The 26,160-nt window shown below is 40.9% G+C and overlaps 1 protein-coding gene across 6 annotated transcripts; it reads left to right on the top strand.

Moving 5' to 3' along the window:
• Nucleotides 1-222: 222 nt before the first annotated feature.
• mid1 (midline 1) lies at nt 223-25,917 on the top strand. 6 transcript variants are annotated; one of them, XM_068704817.1, is made up of 10 exons: nt 223-306; nt 13,851-14,572; nt 19,495-19,590; nt 20,124-20,231; nt 21,946-22,094; nt 22,188-22,315; nt 23,136-23,279; nt 23,853-24,014; nt 24,098-24,305; nt 24,852-25,917. In XM_068704817.1, the coding sequence occupies exons 2-10, from the start codon at nt 13,907-13,909 to the stop codon at nt 25,198-25,200; spliced, it is 2,010 nt and encodes a 669-aa protein (XP_068560918.1). In that variant the 5' UTR covers nt 223-306; nt 13,851-13,906; the 3' UTR covers nt 25,201-25,917. The 6 variants fall into 6 exon arrangements, with proteins under 6 accessions (XP_068560918.1, XP_068560922.1, XP_068560917.1 ...); XM_068704821.1 differs by lacking the exon at nt 223-306 and adding an exon at nt 6,442-6,625; XM_068704816.1 differs by lacking the exon at nt 223-306 and adding an exon at nt 8,078-8,256 and having other exon boundaries at nt 13,907-14,572.
• Nucleotides 25,918-26,160: the final 243 nt, after the last annotated feature.

The raw sequence follows: 26,160 nt of genomic DNA, 5'->3' as shown, positions 1-26,160 counted from the left end.
TGAGTGTCTTCCTTTATGGTTCCATTATTCCAGCCTGTGTAAGGGTTAAGTACTCTTCTCTGGAGCTTTCCATGCTCCTGTGTGAACCTGTAGAGCAGATGAGAAGCAGAGTGTATGTCAGGGAGGTATGTGTGTGCACACACCCCAATGAAGGGGAGTGTATGTGCAGACAGAACACCTTCAACCTCCTGTCTCCTGTCTGTATTACTTCAGGGGAAGTACCAGCTGCCTAAAAGTCATACTCTGTATTAGCATAGATTTTATTCACAAGGAGAGACGCACACCACCGCAGCCATGGGGAAGCAGGTAAGATCTGATAAAGAAACACTTAGTGGCATCGGGTTAAGGGAGTTTAGCGAGCGCCTATGTTTTAAATTTGGTTTCTGTTGCTCAGGGTAGCAATGCTAATTGTCTCAGAGTGGGCAGTGGGACACTTAAGGGAACTGCTATCACTTTTATGTTGAGTCAGAAAAAGGTGACCGTGATGGTTTCTGCTAAATTTCATCTTGAAATAGATTGTATAAAGGATCAATCAATACACGCTATCTATAATACTTGGATGCTGATTTCTACTATGAACCAACACACTGTAGGCTGCACAGTCAGGAATACATTAGAGACGCACATGCATGGATGCACAAGAGTGAATAATCAGGTTTGTAGGAGAAGAAGCACTGCACTTTATGTGTTTGCCAGTAAGAATTTTAATTTAGAGGCGAGCCGGAAATGTTGCCATAACAAGTTCAGTCTTGTGTGCGCATGCATCACATCTGCTGACAGTTGAATATACTCATATCAGCTTCCTTATTAAACAACTCCTGGCAAATTATTGAGCTGGCAAAAAATCAAATATTTCCTGTGCACAGAAAAAATGACAGTCGTCCAAGATTTTCAAGTTTTGTATTTTCACAGAATTGTTTTTCAATGAGTCGCATTATTCCCCTCACTCTTGTTTTGGCGAGAGCTAAAGCAATGCCGTGTTGTTCTAAGAGAGAACAGAATGTGTAAATGTGCCAAATAACTGTGGATAGGGAACTCTGGTAAATTCGTTTTGGTTTTCAGTACTTTCCCTCATGCAAGCATCTGGTTCTGCTATTGCTCCTAACCGCCCTCCTTCCCTCTGTTTTAAGAGACTCAAAGTAAAGCATTCTTTCTTGGTATCAAGCTTTCGTGCCTCGGTATTGAATCATCATTGTTCAACCATCCTTTTATTATATTACAAACTGGATTTTACTCTTGCTCTCATTACAAAGCTCTGATTCTTCAATCTTCACGCAAAATGTTAACAGAACTGTCTCCATCAGCAGTGCCAGCTCTACCAGCAGCTGTGAGTTCTCTGGACCTGCTTGTTGTGACAGGGAGAGAGCTGGTTCAGTCTCATTGTCAGAGCAAGTGAGTGTGAATGGAAATGAGCTAAATGAGTGTGTGTGTGTGTGTGTGTGTGTGTGTGTGTGTGTGTGTGTATGTGGACTCACCACACTGTACAGATGAAGAATATTCTTTTTATCAGCGATACCCCTGTGGGAAAAGTAAATGTTTAATCCATTTCAAACTCCAGAGAATGTGCGTCACAGGCCAAGATTTAGGAATGTGTCCTGGGCTGTCTTGAAGGAATGCTTTGTTGACATGTGAAGTAAGGATAGCCACTCTGAGCCAAGGCTCACAGCAAAAGCAGAAAACGGATCAGTTTGACTGCCTCTTAACCTTTGGAGCATCTGAAACACAGCAGAGACAGGCCTCTTGTATCTATGTGCATTAAACGCTGGTGGTTATCAGTGATAGAGCTAACTGTGATAACTCTGTCTTATTCCGAGCAAGATAGTGTTTTTGAAAACATCCCTTAGTCCGGATGCAGCAGACCCAGATCCTAACAGCTGGGCTTCAGCCTTTGGCTCTGACAGTCTCCTTGGACACATGAACACAGCACACCAAAGCAGATGTTCAGTCCTCCTCCAGCATTTCTTGGTGTAGGAGTGTAGTGAAGTCTCTGACTGAAGGATGGAGGAACAGCACAGGTGTTGAAGGAAAGCTTTATACGTCCTATACGTGAGATTAGTTGTGTCTTTAAATGCTAGTGCGTCTTGTAAAATCATAGCTATTCATTTGGGGGCTGGGTTTTAGGTGGAGTCAGCAGTTGGGAGAGTGATTGAATGCTTTACTTATGCCATATCTGATAAGATAGGTTTAGTGTTGTTGAAGGGCGATTCTTGATAAAAACGTGATACTAGTTTTTTACTGTAGATCCCTCAGAAGCTGGAAGCAATTACAGAATGCAGCAGGCGTTCACCGCACCCTTTTAGAGGGATTCATTTTTTTTAAGAAAAAATAAAAGCCAAGACTTTCAGGCAACAAGGCTGTGGTGTGGACTAAACATAACACATGACCATACTTTCCCAAAAACTCCTCCACTGTTTTATTTCAGTGGGAAAACACCAGACAGAGGAGTGTTTCATTGTGTTGCTTTAAGCCAAAAAGTATAACCTCCTTTGGTCTTCATTTTTTTTCTTTTCATCTTTCGTCAAAATCTTGACTAAACAGCTGATGTTGAACGATTCCTACAGCTTCAGATGCACAGCAGTCTATAATGTTATATCAATGTCTTTGCTCCTGAAGAAGACATCCCTATTGGGTATTGATAAAGCCCTCGTATGTAATCTAATATGAAGTATCAAAATTTACATCTCCATTAAAAAATGTTACAGTAAAATAGTGCGCCTGCTTTATACTAATTCAATCATGCAGTTAAATCCTTCATTTGTTTACTACACCATATTAAAGAGGAGGACTACATGGACATTTGATTTGGTTGTTGGCAAAATCATGAACACAGCACCAATAAAACCGCAGCACACTCAGAGGAAAAGAATCAATTCCAGGTCAATGCTCACAACAGACCTATATGTTCTGCCAGCTAATCATGAACCACATTAAATGCATGCAGACGTTGTCCGAAGTGATGTGCACACAGCAGATATTTTATACACTTATGCAAAGCTGTGTGATAAATAGCTTTTAATAATTAAAAGATGGGACTTTTCTCTTAAATTGGACCAAATAACATTTCTGTTGAAGGTTAAAGATAAATTGCAGGATGTCGTAATTGGCTTTGTGGTGACGTGTTCATTTATTTGCTTAATGTTTGGATTGATTGTGTGTCGCTCAGTTATGGGCAGTATACCTTGGGAATGAAAGCTATTAAAATCTTGAACCCTTGCCATGGTGAGGACAGACTACGCTTCATCTCATTGTTTACTGGCAGAAGGAGGGGTGGCTGTTTTGGACTGTCCTAGTTAATGAAACAACCCTTGATGCTTCGATCAGCGTTCAAAAAGATGCATGTGCGAACTCAACCAGGCTTTAATAGTTTCTGAGGGCTGAACGGCTAAACATAACATGATAAAGATATTCTGTTTTGTGTTTGTATGTGGTCTATGATCTGATGAGCGCCGTTTAGTGAGCAGCAGAGTGCAACGTTTATTGTGAGGATGTATGGAGCTGCGTATTAAATGCAACCATGCAGCAGAGCCCTGGAGACTGATCCCATCTGTTCAGGGGCCTGGTTGTGTAGTCAGAAACTCATCAAAATGGTTTCCCCAAGGTTCATGCACCCCCCTTTGTCTTTCCATTTGCTACATCTTTGTGTTTTTTGCTGAGAGGGGGAAGCCAGGGGCAAGAGCTCAACCCTGGAGAGGACGGGCTGGTGGGGGTGGGGGGGGGTGGGGGGGGGGGGCTTGATGGACCAGTGCATTAATGGAGACAATATCCATGAAATGACCCAGTGGAAGTGACGCTTCCTGGGCATGTTTTACGCTTGCATGAGCACATGGCTGGGGCTGGGGAAGGGTGGGGATCTCTAGCAATGAGGGAGGGATTCTGGAGAGAGACGAGCCAGGATGCTACTGTATGTTTTGTTTAGTCTTTCACCCATGTGCTACTGAACTAGAATGCTGAGCTGTCAGTGGGAGTTGCATCTTCTTGCTGTGTTTTAGAGGATCACACTGGACAACAGCACGTAAGTAGGGCTAACTGCCTTCTTGTTTAGCTGCTGAATTGAATGGAAAAGTTGTGATGATTTGCTTTAGTGAGAAATTCTGGTGATGTTGTTTGGACCATATCCTCCTGCTGATTAAATATGACTCTCATCCGATATAAAACTGTTTCCTCGTGTTTTGTTTTCTGTTTAAGGCATTTTAAGATTACATGCATAATTCAGGATTCCTTTGTTTAGTGCAAGATGAGTTTGCACTTGCTAGTGGATGAGCACCAAGGGGAAGCACAACCTTCTAACACCATGATGTATATACATATACACAATAGATTACAAAGGTCTGCTAGCCTCCTCCCTGAGAGGAACCCTGTTTCTTTTTTACCCATCAAAGTTTATGTAACATCAAATTTCACAGCCTATTTTGTTTGAACTTCTTATCTGCTCCTTCAGGAAGGGTTTTCTGGCCCTTTTCGGTTCTTTGTCCAATTAATACATCTTGATGTGCCAACCGCCACCAACTGCCTCAGGCAGCAAATGGCCTTATTTAGTGGGGATGAATATTCATTTGTTTTGAATAATTATTTTGACAGTGCTGTTACTTATTGATAAGGGAATATTATGTACAGTATTATCCAGCATATTTTCTGGAAGTAATTTTACAAGGATTACACAGGGAACTTTACAATTGTGATTGTTACTTAAACAAATACATAAACAATTGTTCCTAACCTCTGGACTGGATTTGAATTGTGGCTTTGAATTACATTTTATGCTATGGCTCTGATGTAAAACTGTTGAGAAAACAGCCAGTTTCTCTTTTGGAAAAGTTGATATGTTATGACATAGTAGATGTCACATATTTAAATTTAAACAATATCAAATTTTTTTTGATTTGTGGAAGTTAAACTGCCAATGAGGCACATGAATAAACAAAAATCAATGTGTTTCTCCCGTTTTCTGGACTGGAAGCCACAGAAACTGCGTGTGTTAGCCTGGATCAAGGATCAGATTGTGTTTCCAGCGATTGAAGTGGGAACAGTTACTTAAACCGCGGCCCAGACAAGTTTTCTTTTTCAGAATCGTTAAAACAGAAACAGACATTTTTCCACTTTATGTATATTGGAGTTCAGAAAAGGGGAGTGACTTTGTATTGACCCTGGAGAGGTAAAACTGTTTTCACCTTTAAAATGGCCTCAAATGTCAGTGTGACTCCACAGTCCATGTAAATGTCATGAGTTTTATGGCATTTTATTGCACTGAAATGAATCTTAGTGCGACAGAGGGAAGATGCAAAGTCATTATTACAAAGTCAATTTCAATGTGTGGCCTTGGGCAATGGCAATAACGCTGTCTTGTAGATTTTCTTGCTGTTGTGATTTACTGGAGAAGGTGGCATACAAACTGAGGAGTGATGTGAGAATAGTGTAGAATTGCTTTGCGTGTGTGTTTTACTTAGAAAATGGATGTGTGCTGTGCTGTTTACAAATCCATTAGTGTGTGGGTAATGTGTGCAGAATGAGTGGAAGTCATGCTTAATTTGTCTATTGTCTCTCCTTACTTGTCAGCCTCAAGAGTTTAGTTGTGGTCACTGGGAGCAGAGTGACCCGTCTCAGGTATTGTTTCCCCGCTAACAGTGTCTTTACACATTTCCTTTCCTTACAAAATGCTGCAGACTTTTAGACTGGCATGGGATGCTGGAAAGGAACTGAAGAGTGACAGACAGCAGTAGTCTTGACTGAGAAACAAACAAGCTGTGAAGAGAGAGAGAGTTTGCCAATGAAAAGATTAGAGTGGCATTTGGCTCGAGCGCCAAGATGCATCGTTGCTCTTGCCACACCGCCATAGCAACTGAAGCATTATGCTTTCCTCCCAGTCCCCCCCACTGAGTATCCAGATTGTACCAAAGAGTCATTTAAAGATCTTTCGATTCCTCATGTCGACCCTAGCATTTAGCTAGCTAGCTGCGCACAACTTAAATTACATTTTCATGAATTCAGCTGTGTTAAATAGACATTTTGCCATGTCAGCTTTGATCACTCACTCATTTACATAGCTTAATTTTCTTTTGAATGACATGTAAATGAGTGATTGCATCAAAGTCTATTATAAATGTGCACGTAACCTCAGCTGAGCATCTCCACAAGGCCCATCCATCCCTGTGCTCCAATTTGTCATGCAGGGCACCTCTGTTCCCCGGTGACCAATCAGAAGTGCCTCCTTGGCTGCTAAAAGCAACCCCCCCTCACCACCTCATCATCAGTTGTGATTGACAGCCTCCCACAGGAAGGAGGGGGGTTATTTACCTCCTTATGTTCTCATGGGACTAAGTTAATGATCCCGGCCAACAAAATAATACAAAGAGGGAAAAAGCTTGAGAAGTCGGCGCCTGGTTGAACCGTTTGGAGCAGTTTCGGCTTCCTTTAGAGAGGATTAGAGAAGAAGAGGTTGTGTGAGGAGAATTTCAGAGATAGCAGTGAGACAGACGAAGCAGCAGAGCCCAGACAGAAAGTAGGAGCTAAAGGGAGGCTTCTGAGGAAAGTTAGTGTTTTTAGAAGAATCTCTTCCAAGGCTTTATTTCTGCATTCATCTGTCACCCGGACTATGGACTATCTGCTTGACTGACTAACAGACTGCGAGGTAAGAGACCATCTGTATTTCCAATGGGTGACTTTACAAGTCCCCTCTAGGTCTCTTTTGGACTTTTAAGTTAGACTTTGAGAAAGTTTCTGGTGTGCTAAAATAATTATGCTTTGCAGTATTATGCTCGCTTTGTATGCAATGTTTGACATTTTGCAAATTATTCTTGGATTTACAAAAAAGTGAAAACAATACATCAGTGGTGATGTTGGAGCTGTAGTCCCTTTTCTAATTAATTTTCTCTGCAACTGATTTAAATGATATGTAAGGCTTCATTGCACATTATGTGGCATAATCTTTGCATTTGCATTGAGTCTCATGCAATTACCAAGATAATTTATTAATAGCTTTGTTACTTTAAGTCTTTATCTGGCTTAACAAATCAAAGTTGTTTTCATTGCTCTCACATTTCTTTTCAATATTGAACCCTGCAGGCTAACCTGAAACACAAGTAGTCCTGGCAGGGTATTTGGGTTACTTCTGTTCCAACTCTGTACATGCCTTATGTTCTGTGGTTTTAAGACATACGATAAACATTTGTTTTATATAAAGATATTGTATAAAAAACAGACTTGGTGTCGCTGACAAGGTCGTTTGAGGTAATGGCCTCAAACTAAATACCTCAAACCTCATATATAAACAATGAACGCGTGTTCAAATCCAGAGCTGAGAATCTAATCAAACTTTATGTGATCAGCGACGCTGTTTGGATGCCAGTCGTGTCAGCCACCACACGTTTGTGTTGGCAACATTTTCCACGTAGCCAAGGAGCGGTGAACAGATGCCACAAATCTGAGACAACTTTCAACACTATCTAAGTCAACTGTCGCAACCACAATACATTCCTGTTTCCATTTCAGTCACTGTATTCACATGGAAAAAAACAAAAAGGGGTGTAATCGCTCTGAGAAACAAGGTTGCTGAATGTAGATTAGAACTAAATGTGGTGTGCATGATCACCATCTGTGCTAATGAGCATGACAACTGCCAGCAGAGCATGGTTTGCTGTGTGGCAAAGTTAAAATGTCTTCATTCATCCATGTTAGCATGTGCACTGGGACATTGACTCGGACACAAAGCGTCACTGTCCTTCCTGGAGAGAATAATCATCATTGATTCCTGTGTTAACTTATGCACTACTTCATTTGGCTTCATGGAATCTCGCCTGAAGCATAAATCAAGAGAGGATGTGTTATCAATGTGCTGACTGTAGTTTTTGTACTGTGCAGCTTTAGCTATGTTTAGTTGAAGATGATAAAAAAAGGCTTTGTTGAGATTTGTGGCAACACTCCACATTATGATAGCCTCCAGTGATAGACCAAACCAGCAGAAGTCCTGCCCCTTTCATGTGATTGGCCAATGCAACAATTTGCATCCCACTGCGTGTAGATGGGATAGGTACAGAACTCAGTGAGAGGAGAGAAGAGGGTGGAAAGTTTCGATCCTCCAGCTGGTTTACTGTGAGCTGAGAGAAAAGGGTTGGAGGGTCAGAAACTCACAGACAATAGGAGACACAAGTCATACTCAAAGTTCAGACCACTGCACTGGATCAGCTTTGGCAGAGCCCAAATATCAACACAGACTGATTTTAAAGGTGGCTCTTTCCTCTCCTGGATGTAATCATGTGGCGGGTAAGTCAGAAGGTTACTCTCAGTCTGTATTTTATGTTACTGCTCCTCTATGTTTTGCTACCAAAACATTGAGTCATCATTTGTTTCCAAGCCTCAAGGCAGAGCTCTGCTGAGTTTGTTTGGCCTTGTTGTGTTCACAGATTCCTTCATGTTTTGAACTGTGAATAATACTTGAGGGATAAGATGACTAAGTGAGAAGGCCGAGGGGAATTTTGCGATTAAAAAGCGTCAATGAGAGTGGAAGTAGCTGAAGTAGGTTTCCAGAGTCAAAGCTGCTGTTCGGTGGAAGCTTTGTAGAATTTCTTAAAATATATGCATTTGCACAGGCTCTATCTAAAATTATACAATACAATTTGGAAGAACAATCACTTGGGTGTAGCTTGCAATTTTGTTTCTGGCTTTTCCTTTTCTCAGTCATCATAAAAGCATTTTATATTATTACATTTTACTCAAACAGAGAGATCCTCTGCAGCACTGAGGGAGATAAACCCTGATGTTCATCCATAATCTGGTAGCCTCATCATGACCTACAGAATACCATTTACCCCACTGATAAGATAAAAGACACTGACTTTTCTCCTCTGCTACATCCATGTATACTCTGGCAATACATCCGGACACAGTTTGTGACAGGCCGACATGCATAGCAGTTATTTCACATGAAGCTAATGAGGAGTAAGACTGGGACGCTGCTGTTTCCCTGATTAATTAGTAACTTATCTTGTTCCTGGGAGGGGGAATGTTAGACATCTTCCCACCAGAGTGGCTGCCTTTGATCGCTAGTGTGACAAATATATATCAAGCTGTCACCATGGCAACACATGTGGTGGTCTTTATTAATAAAAAGTTTCAAGTTCAGGGTGAAGTGAGATTGATCGGAGAGTGGATCTGTGAATATTAATTGGTATCATTTTTTTTGTTGTTGTTGCAATTAGTTTGCGAGTAGAATTTTTAACATATAAATAGTAGGCTATAATTGGACTGAACTTGATTCAGATGTTTTTTTTCTTCATTATTCTTGTGAAAAATGTCACTATATAATGTGGGCATTTTTTTTAGTTTGCTGTATTTTAAAAACTAGCCACATGGTGTCGCTCTTTGAATGTCTTACCCGGCAATAAAACATCAATCTTGTTCTATTCCGTTTACAAATCGCTTATCCACACACGAGGTAACACGGATACTTATGCAAAGAACTGATTTGTGCAATTGGATGATAACTAACTTCTTCCTCATGGTAGTTTTGGGCCCAGTGGCACATTTGTTCTTTGTGTACTAATGAGCTGCAGGCTGCAGCGGCGTGCTTGGAAAGTCACATTCTGTGGAGTTCCTGTGGTTGTGGAAAGGATGCGGTGTTTCCCCGCCGATGCCACCTGCCAAGCCGCGGAGAGGAAATGAGAGCTTGATGCAACTCGCGATGCTGACCAGGATGACCTGTTCAGCTCAGACAGTAGGATCACAGAGAAATGAAAGAAAGGGAAAAAATAACTTCTGCAGCTGACCTTTAGACCTCTATTCAAGTTCCCTGTCTGTGTGAAACTCATTAGCTACAAACATTATGTGCATTATAGATTTTTTTGTGCCATTTCCTCATCTGGAGCTTCATTATAAAATATCCTGTTCCCTCATGGAGGAAGTTGGAGCCTCTTAATGGAAAGTTGATTTGAGTCATCTTTTACTTTCATAACAACTTAATGTCTGCTAACATCAGATTGCCAAATGAGTGCACACATGACAGCCACACTTCTCTTCATAATCCTGTTTGACAGATGAGTTCTAAATGTAGTAGCCTAAATGTTTTCGTAATTAACTTGCCCTCCACAATCCTTTAAATATCAGTAATAAATGGATGTCGGTCAGGGCCAAGCTTCACGCAGCTAATCTCAGTAATGTGTGCAGCCACAGATCAGGTAGATTTGTCAGTCTAATCAGCTGGCTTGTGCTGCCACAGCTGAAAATCACATTAGGCCTGAGTGGGCCGCTGCTGAGCTGGCTGCTTTAGGGAGCAGCAACAGGCCACACATTGGTCACAGCCACGCTGTGAAGACAGGATTACAGATAAATATGTTAGGTGTCTGCCCCAGGAAAGAAGACAAAGAGCAATCGCACTCTCTCAGTAGCTGAGTACATGGTTCAGAGCCATCATTAAAGGTGATAAAAGACCATAACCAAAAGGATTAGAAAGTGCTTGAGCAGGAAATTGTCTTCCTATCTGAGACGATGTAATTGTTCCATCTCTAATGAGCCATTACTTCCTAATCAAATAAAACTCCAAATGTTAGGTCGGTGCTCAAGTTCATCATTTGACAAAGAGCCATGCAGTTAAGAGCATATGTCTCACACCTGTCATATCTTCAAGTATTGAGTATTTAGCATCTTGAAGCATAATTCTGCTGTGAAAAACACACGCTAAACTACTATTAAATGAAAAAGCAATTTGTACTCCAAAAGTAGGACATTTACACAGATTATTCCTCTAACTATTTGCCCATAGCAAACTGTTAAAGTATAAAGATATAATGTTGGTTTAGGTCTGTGATCGTTTTTTTTCTATTTATTAGAGACTATTCCATACATGATTCTTGGTATTATATACCATGACATATCTTTGTGATTCTCCGGACAATGCCTGTCACATTCCCATGTGCATCTCCCTAGCAATGTAGCGCACACCCATCGCTTTGTCTGAACTCAGGGTGTCTTTAGTATTTACAGTGTGTATCTGTCTCTCAGAGAGGATAGCCGTGCAGGGGACTCTTTTTGAATGACAAGAGAATTCAAACTGAGCACAGCGGGGATGTGCCTGGAAATAGAGGCACATGGTAAGCAGATGGTACATCGGTGATTCCCACATGAGGGCCAACTGGGACCGAGTTCTTCGAGGCAGATGATGTTTCGTAGTGTTTGTCTTCATTTGCAGCTGTCAGAGAGGAGGCGTAGTGACTTTCAACTGTTGCTGTCAGGAAGTTGAATGGAGGTTTTATAGAATAGACATAGTTTTATATTAAGCATTGTGTGTTTTATTTTTAAATTGTGGCACTCATGAGGCGTATTATACATACACAAGCTTTTAAAAACACAGACAACTGACTGTGATGTAGTTCCACGTCAACTTGCTGACGGAGTCGCAGAACCTCTGTTCCACGTTTACTGATGAGTCCAAGGCCTCTCACCTGTGTTTGTGTCTTCAACTGTGCTCTTCGAGTCCCTGGTGGCATAGCTAAGAAAAGTTCCAATCAACAGCATTGTGCTGCTAGGTAGAGGGACGGTCACACAGGGAAACCTGAAACTGATCCCGATGCTTTGAATTTCTGATTGGGCAGGGCTGAGAGGACACTAACCTGCCTGTGAGGGCATGGGCTGGGGCTCTGCACAACCCTGTGCCTCCGCTTTGCTGATTCTGCCTCCCTCCCTCTCTCTCTCTCTCTCTCTCTCTCTCTCTCTCTCTCTCGCTCTCTCTCTCTCTCTCTCTCTCTCTCTCTCTCTCTCTCTCTCTCTCTCTCTCTCTCTCTCTCTCACACACACACACTCTCACTGTTGTCTGCTCTCTCTCTCTCTTCTTCCAGTACTGGCCAGCGCTCCAGCTGTAGGTGGAGCTGGCTTTCCTGGAATTGTCGGGCAACTTTTCCTGTTGTGCTTTCTGCCTCTTGCTCAATCTCTTGCTTAATGACAGCTCTGCTGCAGGATTACTGGGGCCACGAAGACTTGTGTCATCTGGATGCCCATCTCCACACCATGCTGGGGTTTATGGCTGGTGCACATGTTGTCATAAATTTGTTTTCATGATTTAGGACAGAAGTTTTCCTTCAGCAGAAATGTCTCGGCATTGCAAAGTGGGGCGAAATCCATCGGTGGGTAAAGTAAACTGTGTATGAATGGGAGAGCTTTCAGCAGTGCGTAGTGTACTTGGAACAGTTTGCAGTGGCTCTTTGCCATAGTGTTGTTTTACAAGCTCTTTGTAACTTATGGTATTTTATACCACAGGCGATGACATCAGAGAGTTAGCGTCTTTGCATTGTGTTTGTAATACAAAGCTCTTTATTCATTTTGTATTAAGTACAGCCTGGTGAAAGTAACAATCAAACCTGTTTGACGAGTACAGTAACCACTATATTGGAGCTGGCAGCGTTGCTAAAAATGATTTAATGTTGTCTTGTGTGTCAAAGTAAAAACATGTCAAACAAATGGCTAAAAAGTTGGACATGTAGTTTAGTAGTTTCATGTGCCACAGTTTGGGTACTCTGTAGAGACTAGCTTGGTTTTAGGCTACTTATGAATATATGCATGTTGAGGATTATTCACTTCAAGCAGTATCCGAAATTTTAAAGAGAATATGTAAATGAATGATAAACTTTGAAACAATACCAGTGCCAACATGCGTCATATTTCGCATGTTTTGTTAAAGACTGAAGGGTTTGCATAGTGAAGAGGTTGTGTTTGATCCTCTGTGATAACTTCTAGATACCTACGTTCTCCGCTTTGTCTTTAAAGAACAAAAAAGCAAAGAAACAAAGCCCCGCAGATGCATCACAGTCACTAGAGATGAGTGCAACAATCGTCTCTTGTCTTGTACAGTGCAGTGGGATAGCTGCATGTCTGTGAAGATTTGAATAGAATGGAAAGAACAAACCCAGGTCTGTAGCTTGCAGTATCCTCACAACTTCAAAAGGCTACTTGTGCTCGACTGTTCTGATAATGAGCTTTTGCCTTCTTCACACATAATGAGTGGAGGTAGATAGACGCTGTGAGCACAGTGTGTCCACTCGCAGCTGGGGTGTCTGACTGGCCGGGAACAAAGGCTTAGTGTCTGTGATAGTGTGGAGCCCCAGCCATCAGCAAGCAGGCCAATACACTTCTGCTTGGCTGAGCTGTCAGTCCTCACTGGCCTGCTGGCCTACACACTACAGTATAGAGAGGAACACATGGGGATAGGCTAAACTATGCCTGTGCCAAATTGAAATGAGCCACTGCTGCATTCTCAAAGTTGTTAGTTTAGCCAGATAGACATTGCAGAAGTTTGATACATGTATAAAATGCAGACAAATGTTTTTTTGTCTGAGATTCCTCCTGTTTGCTTGTTTTTTTTCCCCCAATTTGCTTCATTTCCATAATCAGATATCTCTTACAAATATTTACATAGAGTAATATTTATATTCATGTTTTCATATTCAATGTGCAATGGAAATCAAATTAAACTCAAGCTAGGGATGAATAACTTTGGTTCTATTATCATAAGTACTAATGATAATAAATAGTGACAAAATATGCATGGTCTTTATTTTCTTTCCAAGTAAACCGCCTGTCTCAACCTAAGCAAGGATTATTTTCCTGATTAAGAGGTGTATAGAATCTCAGAAAATAGCGAAAAATGCTGGTTACAATTTCCTAAAACCAAAGGTGATGTCTTAAGATACCTTGTTGTGTCCGACCAGCGGTCTAAAATCCAAAGATATTCAATTTACTAATACATAAGATAAACTAAAGCTGAAAAACTGTGATTTTTTACTCCTATTGAAGGAGTGTTTAAAATTTCCCACACTTCTCTTTTCATAGCTATCACTATTTTCTAATCAATTTCTGTGTCATCTTTACAGATAGCTGATCAGCTTCCCTGGATTTCGCTAACGACCTCCGTTTGTTTTGCCTGAAGATGGAAACGCTGGAGTCGGAACTGACCTGCCCAATCTGTCTGGAGCTCTTCGAGGACCCGCTGCTCTTGCCCTGTGCTCACAGCCTTTGTTTCAACTGTGCCCATCGTATTCTGGTCTCACACTGCACGCCCAGCGAGCCAATACAATCCATCAGCGCCTTTCAGTGCCCAACCTGTCGCTATGTCATCACCCTCAACCAGAGGGGCCTAGAGGGACTCAAACGCAACGTGACATTGCAGAACATCATTGACCGCTACCAGAAAGCTTCTCTAAGCGGACCTAATTCTCCTAACGAGACTCGGCGCGAGCGAGCCGTCCCCGACAGCAAAGCCATGACTTGTCCCGGTGACCGGGTGCAGTGTCAGTTCTGTGAGCAGGATCCTCCTCAGGACGCTGTGAAGACCTGCGTCACCTGTGAGGTGTCATACTGTGACGAGTGTCTCAAGGCCACCCACCCCAACAAGAAGCCTTTCACGGGCCACCGTCTAATCGAGCCCTTGCTTGATTCCCATCTGCGAGGACTTATGTGCCTAGAGCACGAGGATGAGAAGGTCAACATGTACTGTGTGACAGATGAACAGTTGATCTGTGCATTGTGTAAGCTGGTTGGCCGACACCGGGACCACCACGTTGCGGCCCTCGGTGACCGATTTGACAAACTCAAGGTAAGAAATGATCTGTAGGTGGAGGAATGCTTGTAGAATAATGATGCACTGACGAAAACTTAGTTACTACTTGTTGCAGTCCCACAGAATTCAAAGCTGATTTATATATTTGTTCAAAATCCTGTTTCATTTCATAAAGCAAGTAAAATAAAGTATGACATTGTAACATCATCATTAGTTGTTTGCACTGCAGCTTAGCTGACCCATTATTTTTTTTAAGGGTACAGTTTCAACTGCTCGTTCCATTCAGAGGGAATTTGATACTGGATTTGGTCTATTATTTTGTTAAAATAACCCCTAAAATACAATGCGATATTCCTTGCAAGTACAAACTAGTTAATGCTGCTTAATGTTATGGCAAGTAGCATTTGTGTTTATTATTGTAAATCAAATGTGAAGCAGGCATTATCATTTAGCAAATCTAAGCTTCATATTGTTAACTTCATATGATAAACTATATGAAATAACTAATGCTACAAAATGACCTCATTCAATTAGATATTACAGTAATGTGTGCGTCTGGTGATATTCTATATTTTTATTATTGTCAACAACATAATGGGGAATTCAGTGGTTCTTCTAACAAGTCTGTGCCTGGTATAGTGTGTTTGTCTGTGCCTTAGACCTCCATTGTTGTCCAAAAACACATAAATGAGCCACACTATTGCACTGGGTGTCATGTTCCCTCATAACAATGAACATGGACCCTGAGTTTGTTTTGAATCAATCCCACACAAATTGTCCTTCTGCTGCGAACATTTGCTAGCGTAATGATAATAGTTCCAGACAAAGACACTATTTCATCTGTTTGAGAAACCTTTTTCAAACATATATGGTTGTTTAAGGAAAGTATCTTGTTTTTAAAGAGTTACATATTCAATATGGGCTTGGGGCTTTATTTTAGTCTTTTCACAGGATTTTTTTTGGTACAAAAATATAGAATATTGCCAGCCTTATCCTTGAACACCAAATGTGTCATAAGCCCTAAAAAATAGTATAAATGAAGTGAGTTTGAGGTGGTCTCTCTCTCGACTAGTCTTAAAGGTTATAACACTCAATGCAAGAGAATGCTTTCACAGTTTTTAGGTTAAGTGAAAGTGCTCACTTTCAGCAGATGAGCCGATATCAATAAGGCATGAGAAGATGCTGTTAGCTGGAGCATATAAAAATGTGGCTCTACATTCCTTCCATTATACGTGAATCAGCTTTTATCATAAAACTCAGAATTCGGCTTAGCGGGTCAGTGCTTTGTCTACACAATGTTGGTCTCTATCATGTCTCCAGTAACCTCAGGGGATCATTTTATAGTCCACAACAAGACAATCATGCAGCAGAGCTGTATTGTGAAGCCTTTGACTTGGCAATAACAACTCTGACCTACTGTATGTAACTCAATTTAAGCAAGGTACATTCTCAAATCATGAAAATATTTATAATCAAAATTGTCTTTAGCTTAATGGTTTTGAGCTTTCCAGTTCTGTCAAAGTTCACCCTTAAGTGTATCCTGAACATTGCATGGCATCCACAGCATGAAATAAAAATGAGGTTCTGCTTTGTCTTCACAAACACTCACAGTGTCCATGCATGACACAAAAGGAAGGAGGGGGGGGGGTTAGTGTATCACAGGTAACACTCAGAACCCTTTTTGTGTGCCTGTTCCTCTCTTTCACAATGCTTGGTCACAGCGTAACTGCAAGCAATCTTTTGCAAGAGTTTTGGAAAGATAGGTCAGAGGACCGGTCTTAACCTGTCTCCTCTGTTTGATCATGCTGTCGTTGTGCAGAAATCGCCTGGCCGCGTTCTCTGTGTGGTGGGGCGTGGTCATTCACACCAGGAGGCAGACCAGGTGATCAGCATCATTTCTTTAATTCCACATTCAGGGACAGTATTTTTTCATGAAGAAAAACTAAAACAAAACAATGTTGCTTTTCAAGGGCTTAATCCTTTGAAAACCAACAACATTGCAACTGGTCAGCCACAGAGTAATGTAGCCTTGGTGGTTATTAATGTGAAAACTTTAGTATACTGCTTTGTGTTTTTATTATTCGGTTTCTGAGAGTAGAGTCCTTTATCCTTTATCGTCTTAAAGACTTACTAGCTATGTTCTCTTTCTTTCTCTTCTACAACATTCTCAGTTGCTTGATGTCATTTTAGCAATGAGACATATTCTACCAATTATTTTTTTTTTCCAAATTATAACTTTTGCTTGTCTTTTCATCTTGTTGACCTTGCATTATGTGCACTTAGCTGCATTCTTAGAAGCCTCGAGTGACAGAAGAGGAAATAGCAATTCCCATCATAGAGAGAAATTGTTTTTTTCTCGTGGCACGCAGGACAGGACCCAGGTGGAGCGCAGCTGAGCTTGTTTATAGTTGCTGGTTTTTTGAAACACATGTTTACAGCCACAGTGCCTCAGATTTCGCAGAGATTCCCACACAATGGGATGTTGTGACATTGGCGAGTGTGTTTGTGTGTGCAAGCATGCACAATGCAATAATTCCTTCAGTCTGCTTTTGGCACTATCTGACATTATATTATTATCCATCCATCATACATTGTCAATGTTCAAATGTATATATATATTCGTATTTAGGGTCAGCTGAGTGGCTCGGGTATATCCCAGCATGCAATGGGGGAAATGGGGAAGAACTTTTTTTCTGCTAAAAAGTAAATAAAAATATATAAATGTCATAGCGTATTGCATATTCCACTTTATAAAGAGGTATTGTAAAACATAGAGGATGAAACACACACTGTTTTAACACGCTCAACTTTTCAAAGGTGGCGAACCATCACCTAAACAGGTTTGGAACCCGCTTTCATCCACACCTTAACTGACAAGTTCCTTAACAATAGGCCTTTTTCACAGCAGACTTTTTGACTTGTCAGAGTAAAGCACAGGTGTTACTAATAATATTCACGATGGCTCCTTTAAATGTATTTACCCAAGTAAGGCATGACATTTGACACAATAGGGGCCTGAAACCGAAGCAGCTACATGGAATTCAGCCGTGGTTAATTTTATTATTTACAAGAGTGATTTTTCTAACTGTGACAGTTTCAGAATGTGCTACACTAGAGAATATAAACCAATATATTGAGGTTTGTTTGCATTAGTCATGTTTGTAAAACAGAACCGTATTTAACATTTTATCAGATGAGAATATGCAGCAAACTATTCAATTATTAATGTGAATATATCTATAATACAACGTACATATAAAATAATAACTGGGCCTTTAATGAAGCACATTTGGTGTTGACTTAACGGATACTTGATATTAGTGTGTATTTACACACTATCATATGCGTTTCTGATTGAATGAAAGCCTAAAAAGCCCTCCAACAAAGTAAAAACCACAGATGTGTAACGAGGCCTTCCGGTGTTCACAGGATGAAGTGACAAACTCTGACAATGGATAGAGTTTCTAATGTTGACACAGGATAAAACTCACAGTCCTGTCAGTGACCTGACAGGACTGTGAGAGGAAGGAAGAGAGACTGGCCAAAGCAAAGGTGTGGGACCAGAAGCATTCACATATAAAAGGAAGCTGCTATTCTTTCCTCTCATCAGCTTTAAACGACTCTAGGAGAGAGACCTCCTTTAGAGAGAGCGGTCTAAACACACAAATAAGAGTATTAATGTTGCAAGACAAGCCGTATTTTAGGCACAGTGAGAAATACAGAACACCAAAATGTCTCTCGCGCATTCTGCCTTTTCCATTTGCTCTGCCTCTCTTTGGCTTCATGTGGAACTTGTCATATTCAAACAACACCATTGTTGGGGGAGCGTTTTAACTGTGTACATCTGGCTATATTCAACATCTGTTTGATTAATATGTTATGTTTCATGCGTCCATTTTAAAACTCCTCACCAGTACCTTCAACTCAGCATCTGTAAAGGCTTTCATCACCTTCTCTTCCACATAAATAAATCATATTTGTGAGAGTGGTAAAATAAAGCTTCTGCTATTTTAGTACACAGTGACGCACCCACCTTATGAAATCACAATGTGAGACGTCCAAGCTGAAAGAGGTCTACCCACTATGTGCCACAAACTTTGGATGCCTCTCTTAACCGTTTCTTCTCTTCTTTTGAGTATTTTCAGTATTTTGTTTTTGATCAAGGGAGATCAGGCACGACGCTCACAATTACATTTTTGTAATTTGTGAAACGTTTTGTGAAGCTCACTACTTTGTGAAAAGCTAGCAACACTGGGCCGTGTTTTTCGGTTCGATATCTTTTAAAATCAAATCTACTTTTGCTTGTTTCTTAAGATTATCAGCCCTAGCAATAAATTAACTTTATCATTCAAAAATGTGGGCTTCTTACTGTGTCACACATGAGTAATAATTTAGATTCTCTTGATTGGTGTTGGTCTGTGTATTAAAACAGCGTTTTCCACACCTCTGCTTTTGGTGGGACTACACTTTTGTTTTAATTGTATTCATTGACAGCACAATGCAATTACACATAAATCTTCCATTTTAGAAGAAGAATTTGTCACATCAGAAGATGTTTTGTACTACCACAGTACACAGTCATCATGCTACCCAATTACAGTAAGAGATTAAGTGTGAAACATAAGCCTTTGATCTGAGTCAGTGATTAACACAGCCGGGGTTTAGTTGTCCAAATCACTGGCAGATGCTCTGCTAAGCTCTGTGGCCTCAGCAGGCAGTACGATGGGATCTCTGGCACACAGGGAGGACTGGGGCCTCTACACGATCAGAGCCCAAATGTGGCCAGTCATATCCAGCGGCAGCCTTGTGTGTCCTCTCCCATGCCCATTACACTCCAGCCGGATACGCTCCTTGTGTTCCCATTCACCTAACTCGCCTCCAAGTTTTATTCAGCTATTTACAGTTTGATGAGGGGGGCAGTGTGTAATGAAATACTCATTTTCAATTTTGTTTTGCAGCATGCTTTGGATTCCAACCTCAGCAGTCTAATCAAGAGGACCAGTGAGTTGGAAAGTCTTATGGGGAAACTCATCCAAACCTGTCAACATGTGGAGGTGAGGGTTGTTTATCTGTTCGCTTTCAGGTGCCTCATTGCTCCTGTGGCACTTCATGGGCAACAGTTCATTAAATTATTAACACAGTGAAGAATTACTGTATCTGACAGTGGCTTTTCATCACGTCAACAAGATTAAGTGCTCTTTAGTCTATAGATCAATACTTTCTTCAACATGCATACAATTTGCTGCAAATTGAGTATTTACAGAACATGCTTGGAAATAAAGATATAAAGTAGTTATTATGTGAATCCTCAAAAAGCATATTGTGTACATGTTCATTGCAATGGCTGTGATAGGATAAAAATACAAACTGTGCACAAGGTGGACTGCTGCTCTGTTTGCCCAACAATAAAAATCATAATTATCCTCTAATGTGGTTTTCCTATCATTGTCCTACATAATGTATTTAAAAAATGATTTAATCAAATAAACCTGCAGTCGTGCAGCGAAACATTTTGTCAAAGCAAATGAATTACAAAAACGCTTCTACAATTGACACTGTCTCTTATCTATGCTTCTGTCCTGTCCAGGTAAATGCGTCGCGACAGGAAAACAAGCTGCTGGAGGAGTGTGACCTGCTGATTACTATCATACAGCAACGAAGACAAATCATAGGAACCAAGATAAAGGAGGGAAAGGTACATCTTTATAACCTTTTGTGTCTCGATACACTTTTTGTTTATCACCTTGTGTGTGTTGATAACCTTGCCTCCCTACATGACAACCTAGCATACAACCAGAGACAGTACAGAAAGGAGAGCGAGTCGGATTCCTGTTTGTGTGTCACGTTGGTTTCACCCCTATTAACTCCAATGGGAGAAGTGAACGTGAACACAGATTATGACCGATTCTTTCGCCTAATTGTCACCAAAGTACATATTGGACCCATTTTCACAAATATTTCAATCATTTGGACACTGAAATAGCATTTTTCAGACAGACGAATCCGGAGAAAATGTTTGTTCGAGACATTTCTTTGTCTCAGCAGACTCTCACGAGATCTGGATACTTACGTTAACGAATGCCCCCAACTTATTTTTGGAACGCTAAAATGGCTGTAGCTGTGTAAATATCTAATGTTAGCAAAAAATTATCAAAAATAAACAGATTATGCTAATATAACCTAATCTGCTTTTATCCATCCACACAACAATTTCCAAACGAGGCAGAGGGATGAGAGAAAGGCAAACATGCATGACCACGCCCACTTAGGAGACAGGAAGTGTATAACGTTTGAAATCATTGGAGGAGCTTGCAATGTGCTGTTTTTTACAAATATAAGAAAATGCTTTTGATCAAATTCAGTATGTTAAAGGTTTTGCTGCTAGGTTTTTCAGCCTTACTTGGTCTCATATGAACAGAAGCTTAGGTGGCACCTTTGTGCGTACTAACTTTATATCTTTTATCGACTTGTGCTACATTATGTCCCAGATTAGCTCCAGTTTACATTTGCGTCACAGAGCTAAACATCCGATTTTTCTTAAAAACAAATACCTGGTGATCTTTGAAAAACCCAGTTAATTTGATGTAATTTACTGCTGTTCTGCTTTTTGGTTATTTTTTCTACCTTTGTTTCCCTTGGTAACCTACCGTAGGTGGTATGAAAAACATACAATGCAAAAATGGTTCAGAGAAAGCATTCTGACAATTTAAAATTGCTCATCCTCTTTTTCTGACCTTATAGCTCAGGCAGGGGAGGGGGCTGGTGGCAACATGTCCTCCGATCTGTTTGTGCTTTTGTACACTTGTCACAAGCTTCGTACACTGAAATATTCACCAGACTGAAGAGTTTATTGCTGTATTTTGTCTTCGGTATCAGCCCTGAGCGCCGGAGTACTTCTGGCACAGTGTCCATACATTTAATGAGCTTATTCTGTGCCTCTTGAATCATTCCCCTTCCTTTTCCCATGTTAGATGCCATTAGAGAGGCAGTGGCATGCTGTGCCATGCTCAGTGTCAGCCCTGCTTCCTGTGATGGCCCTCTGAGGAGGAGGACTCTTTCCTTCCTCACCCTGTGCCTTGTGTCAGGTTCTGCTTATGCTTTCAACCACTAAGCCAATATGGCACAGATGTGGGACAGGAGGGTCCGGTTACTATGGCAGTGTCATAAATACACCTCTCATGCCAGCGTAGCTTGTAGAACAGGTTGAAGCTCACAGTCTTGTGGGTATTACACAACTGAAAAATCAAAGGTGTAAATCAGATTTTCCCCAGTAGGGTGTTCTAATTGGTGAAGTAAAATCCAATCTAGCATCTGGCAGGTTGGGGCCTCAAACAGTAAATAGGACATTGGTTGGTTGTTTACCAAGCTTTTCATCATCATCAACATTTCCTTATTTGTTTTCTGTCTAGTCTATGCGACTGAGGAAACTAGCCCAGCAGATAGCCAGCTGCAAGCAGTGCATCGAGAGGTCTTCCTCCCTCATCACACAGGCCGACCAAACTCTCAAGGAGACGGACCAAGCTCGCTTCCTCCAAACGGCTAAAAGCACCTGTGAGAGGTGAGGAAAAACAAAGATAGCCAACATTATCAACTGACAATAGCCATGGTGTGTAAAACCGTCACCATCTATTAATATACTTCTTTATTACAGAGTTTCCATGGCAACGGCCTCCTCTCAAATCCTGTTACCAGAAATTAACCTGAATGACACCTTTGATACGTTTGCTTTGGACTTCACAAGGGAGAAAAAAATGCTAGAAAGCTTGGATTACCTCACAGGTGGGTGTGGTCTAATACTGCCAGATGAGTTTAGTCACATTACAGCTTTTGGGTAGTTTTACACTTTGTAATTCTTGAAACTAGATGATTTGTTGGGTATGTTTTGTCTGAATAATGCATTTAAAAAGATTTTCATTTTGGGGATGCACTGATCCGACTTTTTCAGTCCCAATACAAATACCTGAGCTTTGGGGATTGGCCGATACCGAGTACTGATCCCATACCGGTGTTCAATTAATAAGCTGTATGCCTCACTGTGTGGAATGACTGAGATGTTTCTTTCATTTGTAAGGCATCAATCAGGCTTGACTCAAATATTGCTTTCTTAACTTTGTAAAACAAAATGTCACAAATAAATACATGGATATAAATCTATTAAAATAATAGTATCCAGCTATTTTAGTCAGTATCGGACAGATATCCGATATCAGTAGCCTATGGGTATTTTTGCATCTCTGCCTTCAATTACCTTCAATTATATAGATTTATACAACTAAAAGCCTTCGGCAGGGATATAAGCAGGAACTTTACAATACAAAAAAACCTCACAAATATAAGGCTACAATTTTCTGATGAATGAAATGGGTTTGATTGTTTGTGCTCAGCGCCCGCTATGCAGCATGGATTTACCTCTGCATGGGGGCTGTTAGCTGTAATAGCTGGGAGAACTATAACCTAGCTTAATTACACTTGTCAGTATAAATGGATAGCGCTATCATATTGTGAATTGTTTTTTTATGTTGTCATGTGCAGAATAGAATCCACTCAGCTTTCATTCCTGTCTCAGAAAAAACATGTGTCTTTTGTTTTCTGATTGCAGCACCAAATCCGCCAATAATCCGTGAGGAATTAAGTACAGCTTCATACGACACAATCACAGTTCACTGGACATCAGATGATGAATTTGCTGTTGTATCATATGAACTTCAGTACGCCATCTTCACCAGCCAATCCAATGTTGTCAGTAAGTCTACGTGCAGCTCTCTGGTGGGAGTGCAGTGTAATGTTCGTGGTGGGAAACAATGATGGAGGGATTTGAAAGGGATTTCACTGAAGGACCTTAAATTGATTGGGGGGCTATGTTACGATATGCAAACATAATATTGTACTGTAGCAGCAGGAGAGGAGAGCTCCGTCCTGGCTCTCATGGTAATGAGATGTTACCAAAATACACTGCAATTTTTGCAGTGTCTAGAAAAGGATACGGGGGAAAATAACAGCTCAGTCAGACTGGATTTACATCAAGATGCCCATCATAATTATCTCGGGGTTGAAATGAGTAGCAGACTGTTTGAATTGATTGCTCTAACAAGGTCACGAATGCTCGATCAAGCGATCTATTCTCAACTGCCTCAGTGCTCAAGCACACTTGGATGAGTTGTAATGCGACTATATTTGATGAGTCAAAAACAGCAACTATAGATTGCAAGACTGCATACAATTACACTGTATTGTCCCTTTGAATGAGGCTCTAACTCAACAGTTAGGGGATTTTCAAATTGGTTTGTCAGTGACTGTCTTTCTGTCTGGGCTGCAGGTTTGTGTAACTCTGCTGACAGCTGGATGATTGTACCAAACATCAAGCAAAATCACTACACTGTCCACGGGCTCCAGTGTGGCACCAAGTACATTTTCATAGTGAAGGCCATAAACCAGGCTGGAAGCCGCAGCAGTGAACCAGGGAAACTCAAGACCAACAGTATGTCAAGCGTGTATTCCATGATTAATTTCCCATGAGAATTGTAATGCATAGAAACTAGCATTTGTCCTCCTTTCTTTAAGGTCAACCATTCAAGTTAGACCCAAAGTCAGCTCACCGGAAGCTGAGGGTGTCCCACGACAACCTGACGGTGGAGAGGGACGAGACGTCATCCAAGAAGAGCCACAGTCAGGACCGCTTCTCAAGTCACAGCAGCTACGGTGTCACAGGAAATGTCTACATCGACAGCGGCCGCCATTACTGGGAAGCTCTGATTGGAGGAAGCTCATGGTAAAATCATTTAACTGTTTACAGCCATTCTGCACCGACATTCACGGTCCTTAGAAGATAAATCCTAATGACTGTAATCCTCTGACTTTTGCTCTTGTGCAAACACGTTTGTGGTATTGAGTGAAATGTTTTGCAGGGAAATTCCGGTTCCCTGCAGAATTAATTGTAATAATGTAGGTCATACCTTAATTTTCAGGTCAAAATCTGACATCCATCCAATGTTTTTGTTTTATGGCCAAATACCCACAAAAATAATGACATTCTCATCAGTGTCAGCTTTTCTTTGTGTTTATTGCTAATTAGCAAATGGTACCATGTTAACACGCTAAACTAAAATGGTGAACATGGTAAGTATTATACCTGCTACATAGCAGTATGCTAACATTGTCATTGTGAGCCTGTTAACATGCATTTAGCGCAAAGCACTGCTGTGCATAAGTACAGCCTCACAGAGCCCCTAGCGTGCTTTATTGATAATGGGGTGGGTTTACAATGATAGCAATGTACAGGTAATTTATGACTGTTTGTTTTCTATTTGGCTTGCAGGTTTGCAGTGGGCATTGCATACAAGTCAGCACCAAAACATGAGTGGGTCGGCAAAAACTCTGCCTCCTGGGTACTGTCTCGATGCAACAACTCGTGGGTGGTGCGTCACAACAGTAAGGAGATGCCAATCGAGCCCTCACCCCACCTGCGTCGTCTCGGAGTGCTGTTGGACTATGACGCTGGATCACTGTCTTTCTATGACGCTGTCGGCGCTCAGCACTTGCATACATTCGATATCGCCTTCGCTCAACCAGTCTGCCCTGTGTTCAATGTGTGGAACAGGTGTTTAACAGTCCTCACCGGATTGCCCATCCCAGATCACTTAGAGGGGACAGACTACAATAACTGACAAAACATGTCCTGCTCGATTTTCTTTGTGTACCCAAAAAGAAACCAGACTGCCTGCGCCTCATTGACTGTGATGCCCACTTACATGTTGACAAACTGAACGAGATGCAATTAATAGCCCAGGTGTACATTCCTAATCAAGCCTAAGTTGAAATTAATAGGAATTATTTAAGAAATGATCTACAAGCATCTGTGGATGTATTTCTTTGCTTTGCACATGTATGTACATTACACTGCTGGGTGGTTTTAAGGATTTGCTTACAGTTTGAAATTAATTTTCAAATAGGCTCATTACATGCCGTTCCATTCATGTTTGATTACAAACCTTTAGGTGCAAGTAAATGCAAAGTAAAACAAATGGACTCGGGCGTTAATGTTTCTGGAGGGTTTGTATTATTGGCTATTTTAAATGTTACGTTTTTGAAAGATTTTTTAAATCATAGCACTTTGAGAAGTTGTCACTATAAAATGTATTTCTAAGCCACTTGTACCGTAATGCAAATGTTTCCTTGTCATTGTCATTGGAAAAAGCACTAAATAGATCAGATAACAAAGATAAAAAAAATAAAAATTAAGACTAATGTGAAATCAGTCAATTAAGTCATTCAAATATTTATTACCTGTAAATGTGTGCAGTTCAGCATTATGAGATCATTCATTACAATTTTCACATTTAAGTTTCTCTCTGACAAGCTGTAATAAAAGTGATTTAATTTGATTAGCTGTGTGATTTGTCCAGGTTTTCAGACGTACTGCATGCTAAACATGTGTCTCAGTAAGATGAAAATGTAATATGCTGTACACTTGTTGTTTACACTCATTTAGGCTTGATCTCTCATTAAAGCTTGAGGCTTTAATGGCTCTCACACCACCACAGTGAATAGAAAACAACAGCACCACCATAGAGAAAAGTGTCAGTGTTGCTTTACAGGACTCACTCTGACCCACACTGAGCTAAAAT

Source organism: Cebidichthys violaceus, unplaced genomic scaffold (assembly GCF_023349555.1).
Source record: "Cebidichthys violaceus isolate CVI_PGR_0920_01 unplaced genomic scaffold, fCebVio1.0.p SCAF_11, whole genome shotgun sequence".
Lineage (NCBI taxonomy): Eukaryota > Metazoa > Chordata > Actinopteri > Perciformes > Stichaeidae > Cebidichthys > Cebidichthys violaceus.
This window is presented reverse-complemented; position numbering and strand designations above follow the sequence as displayed.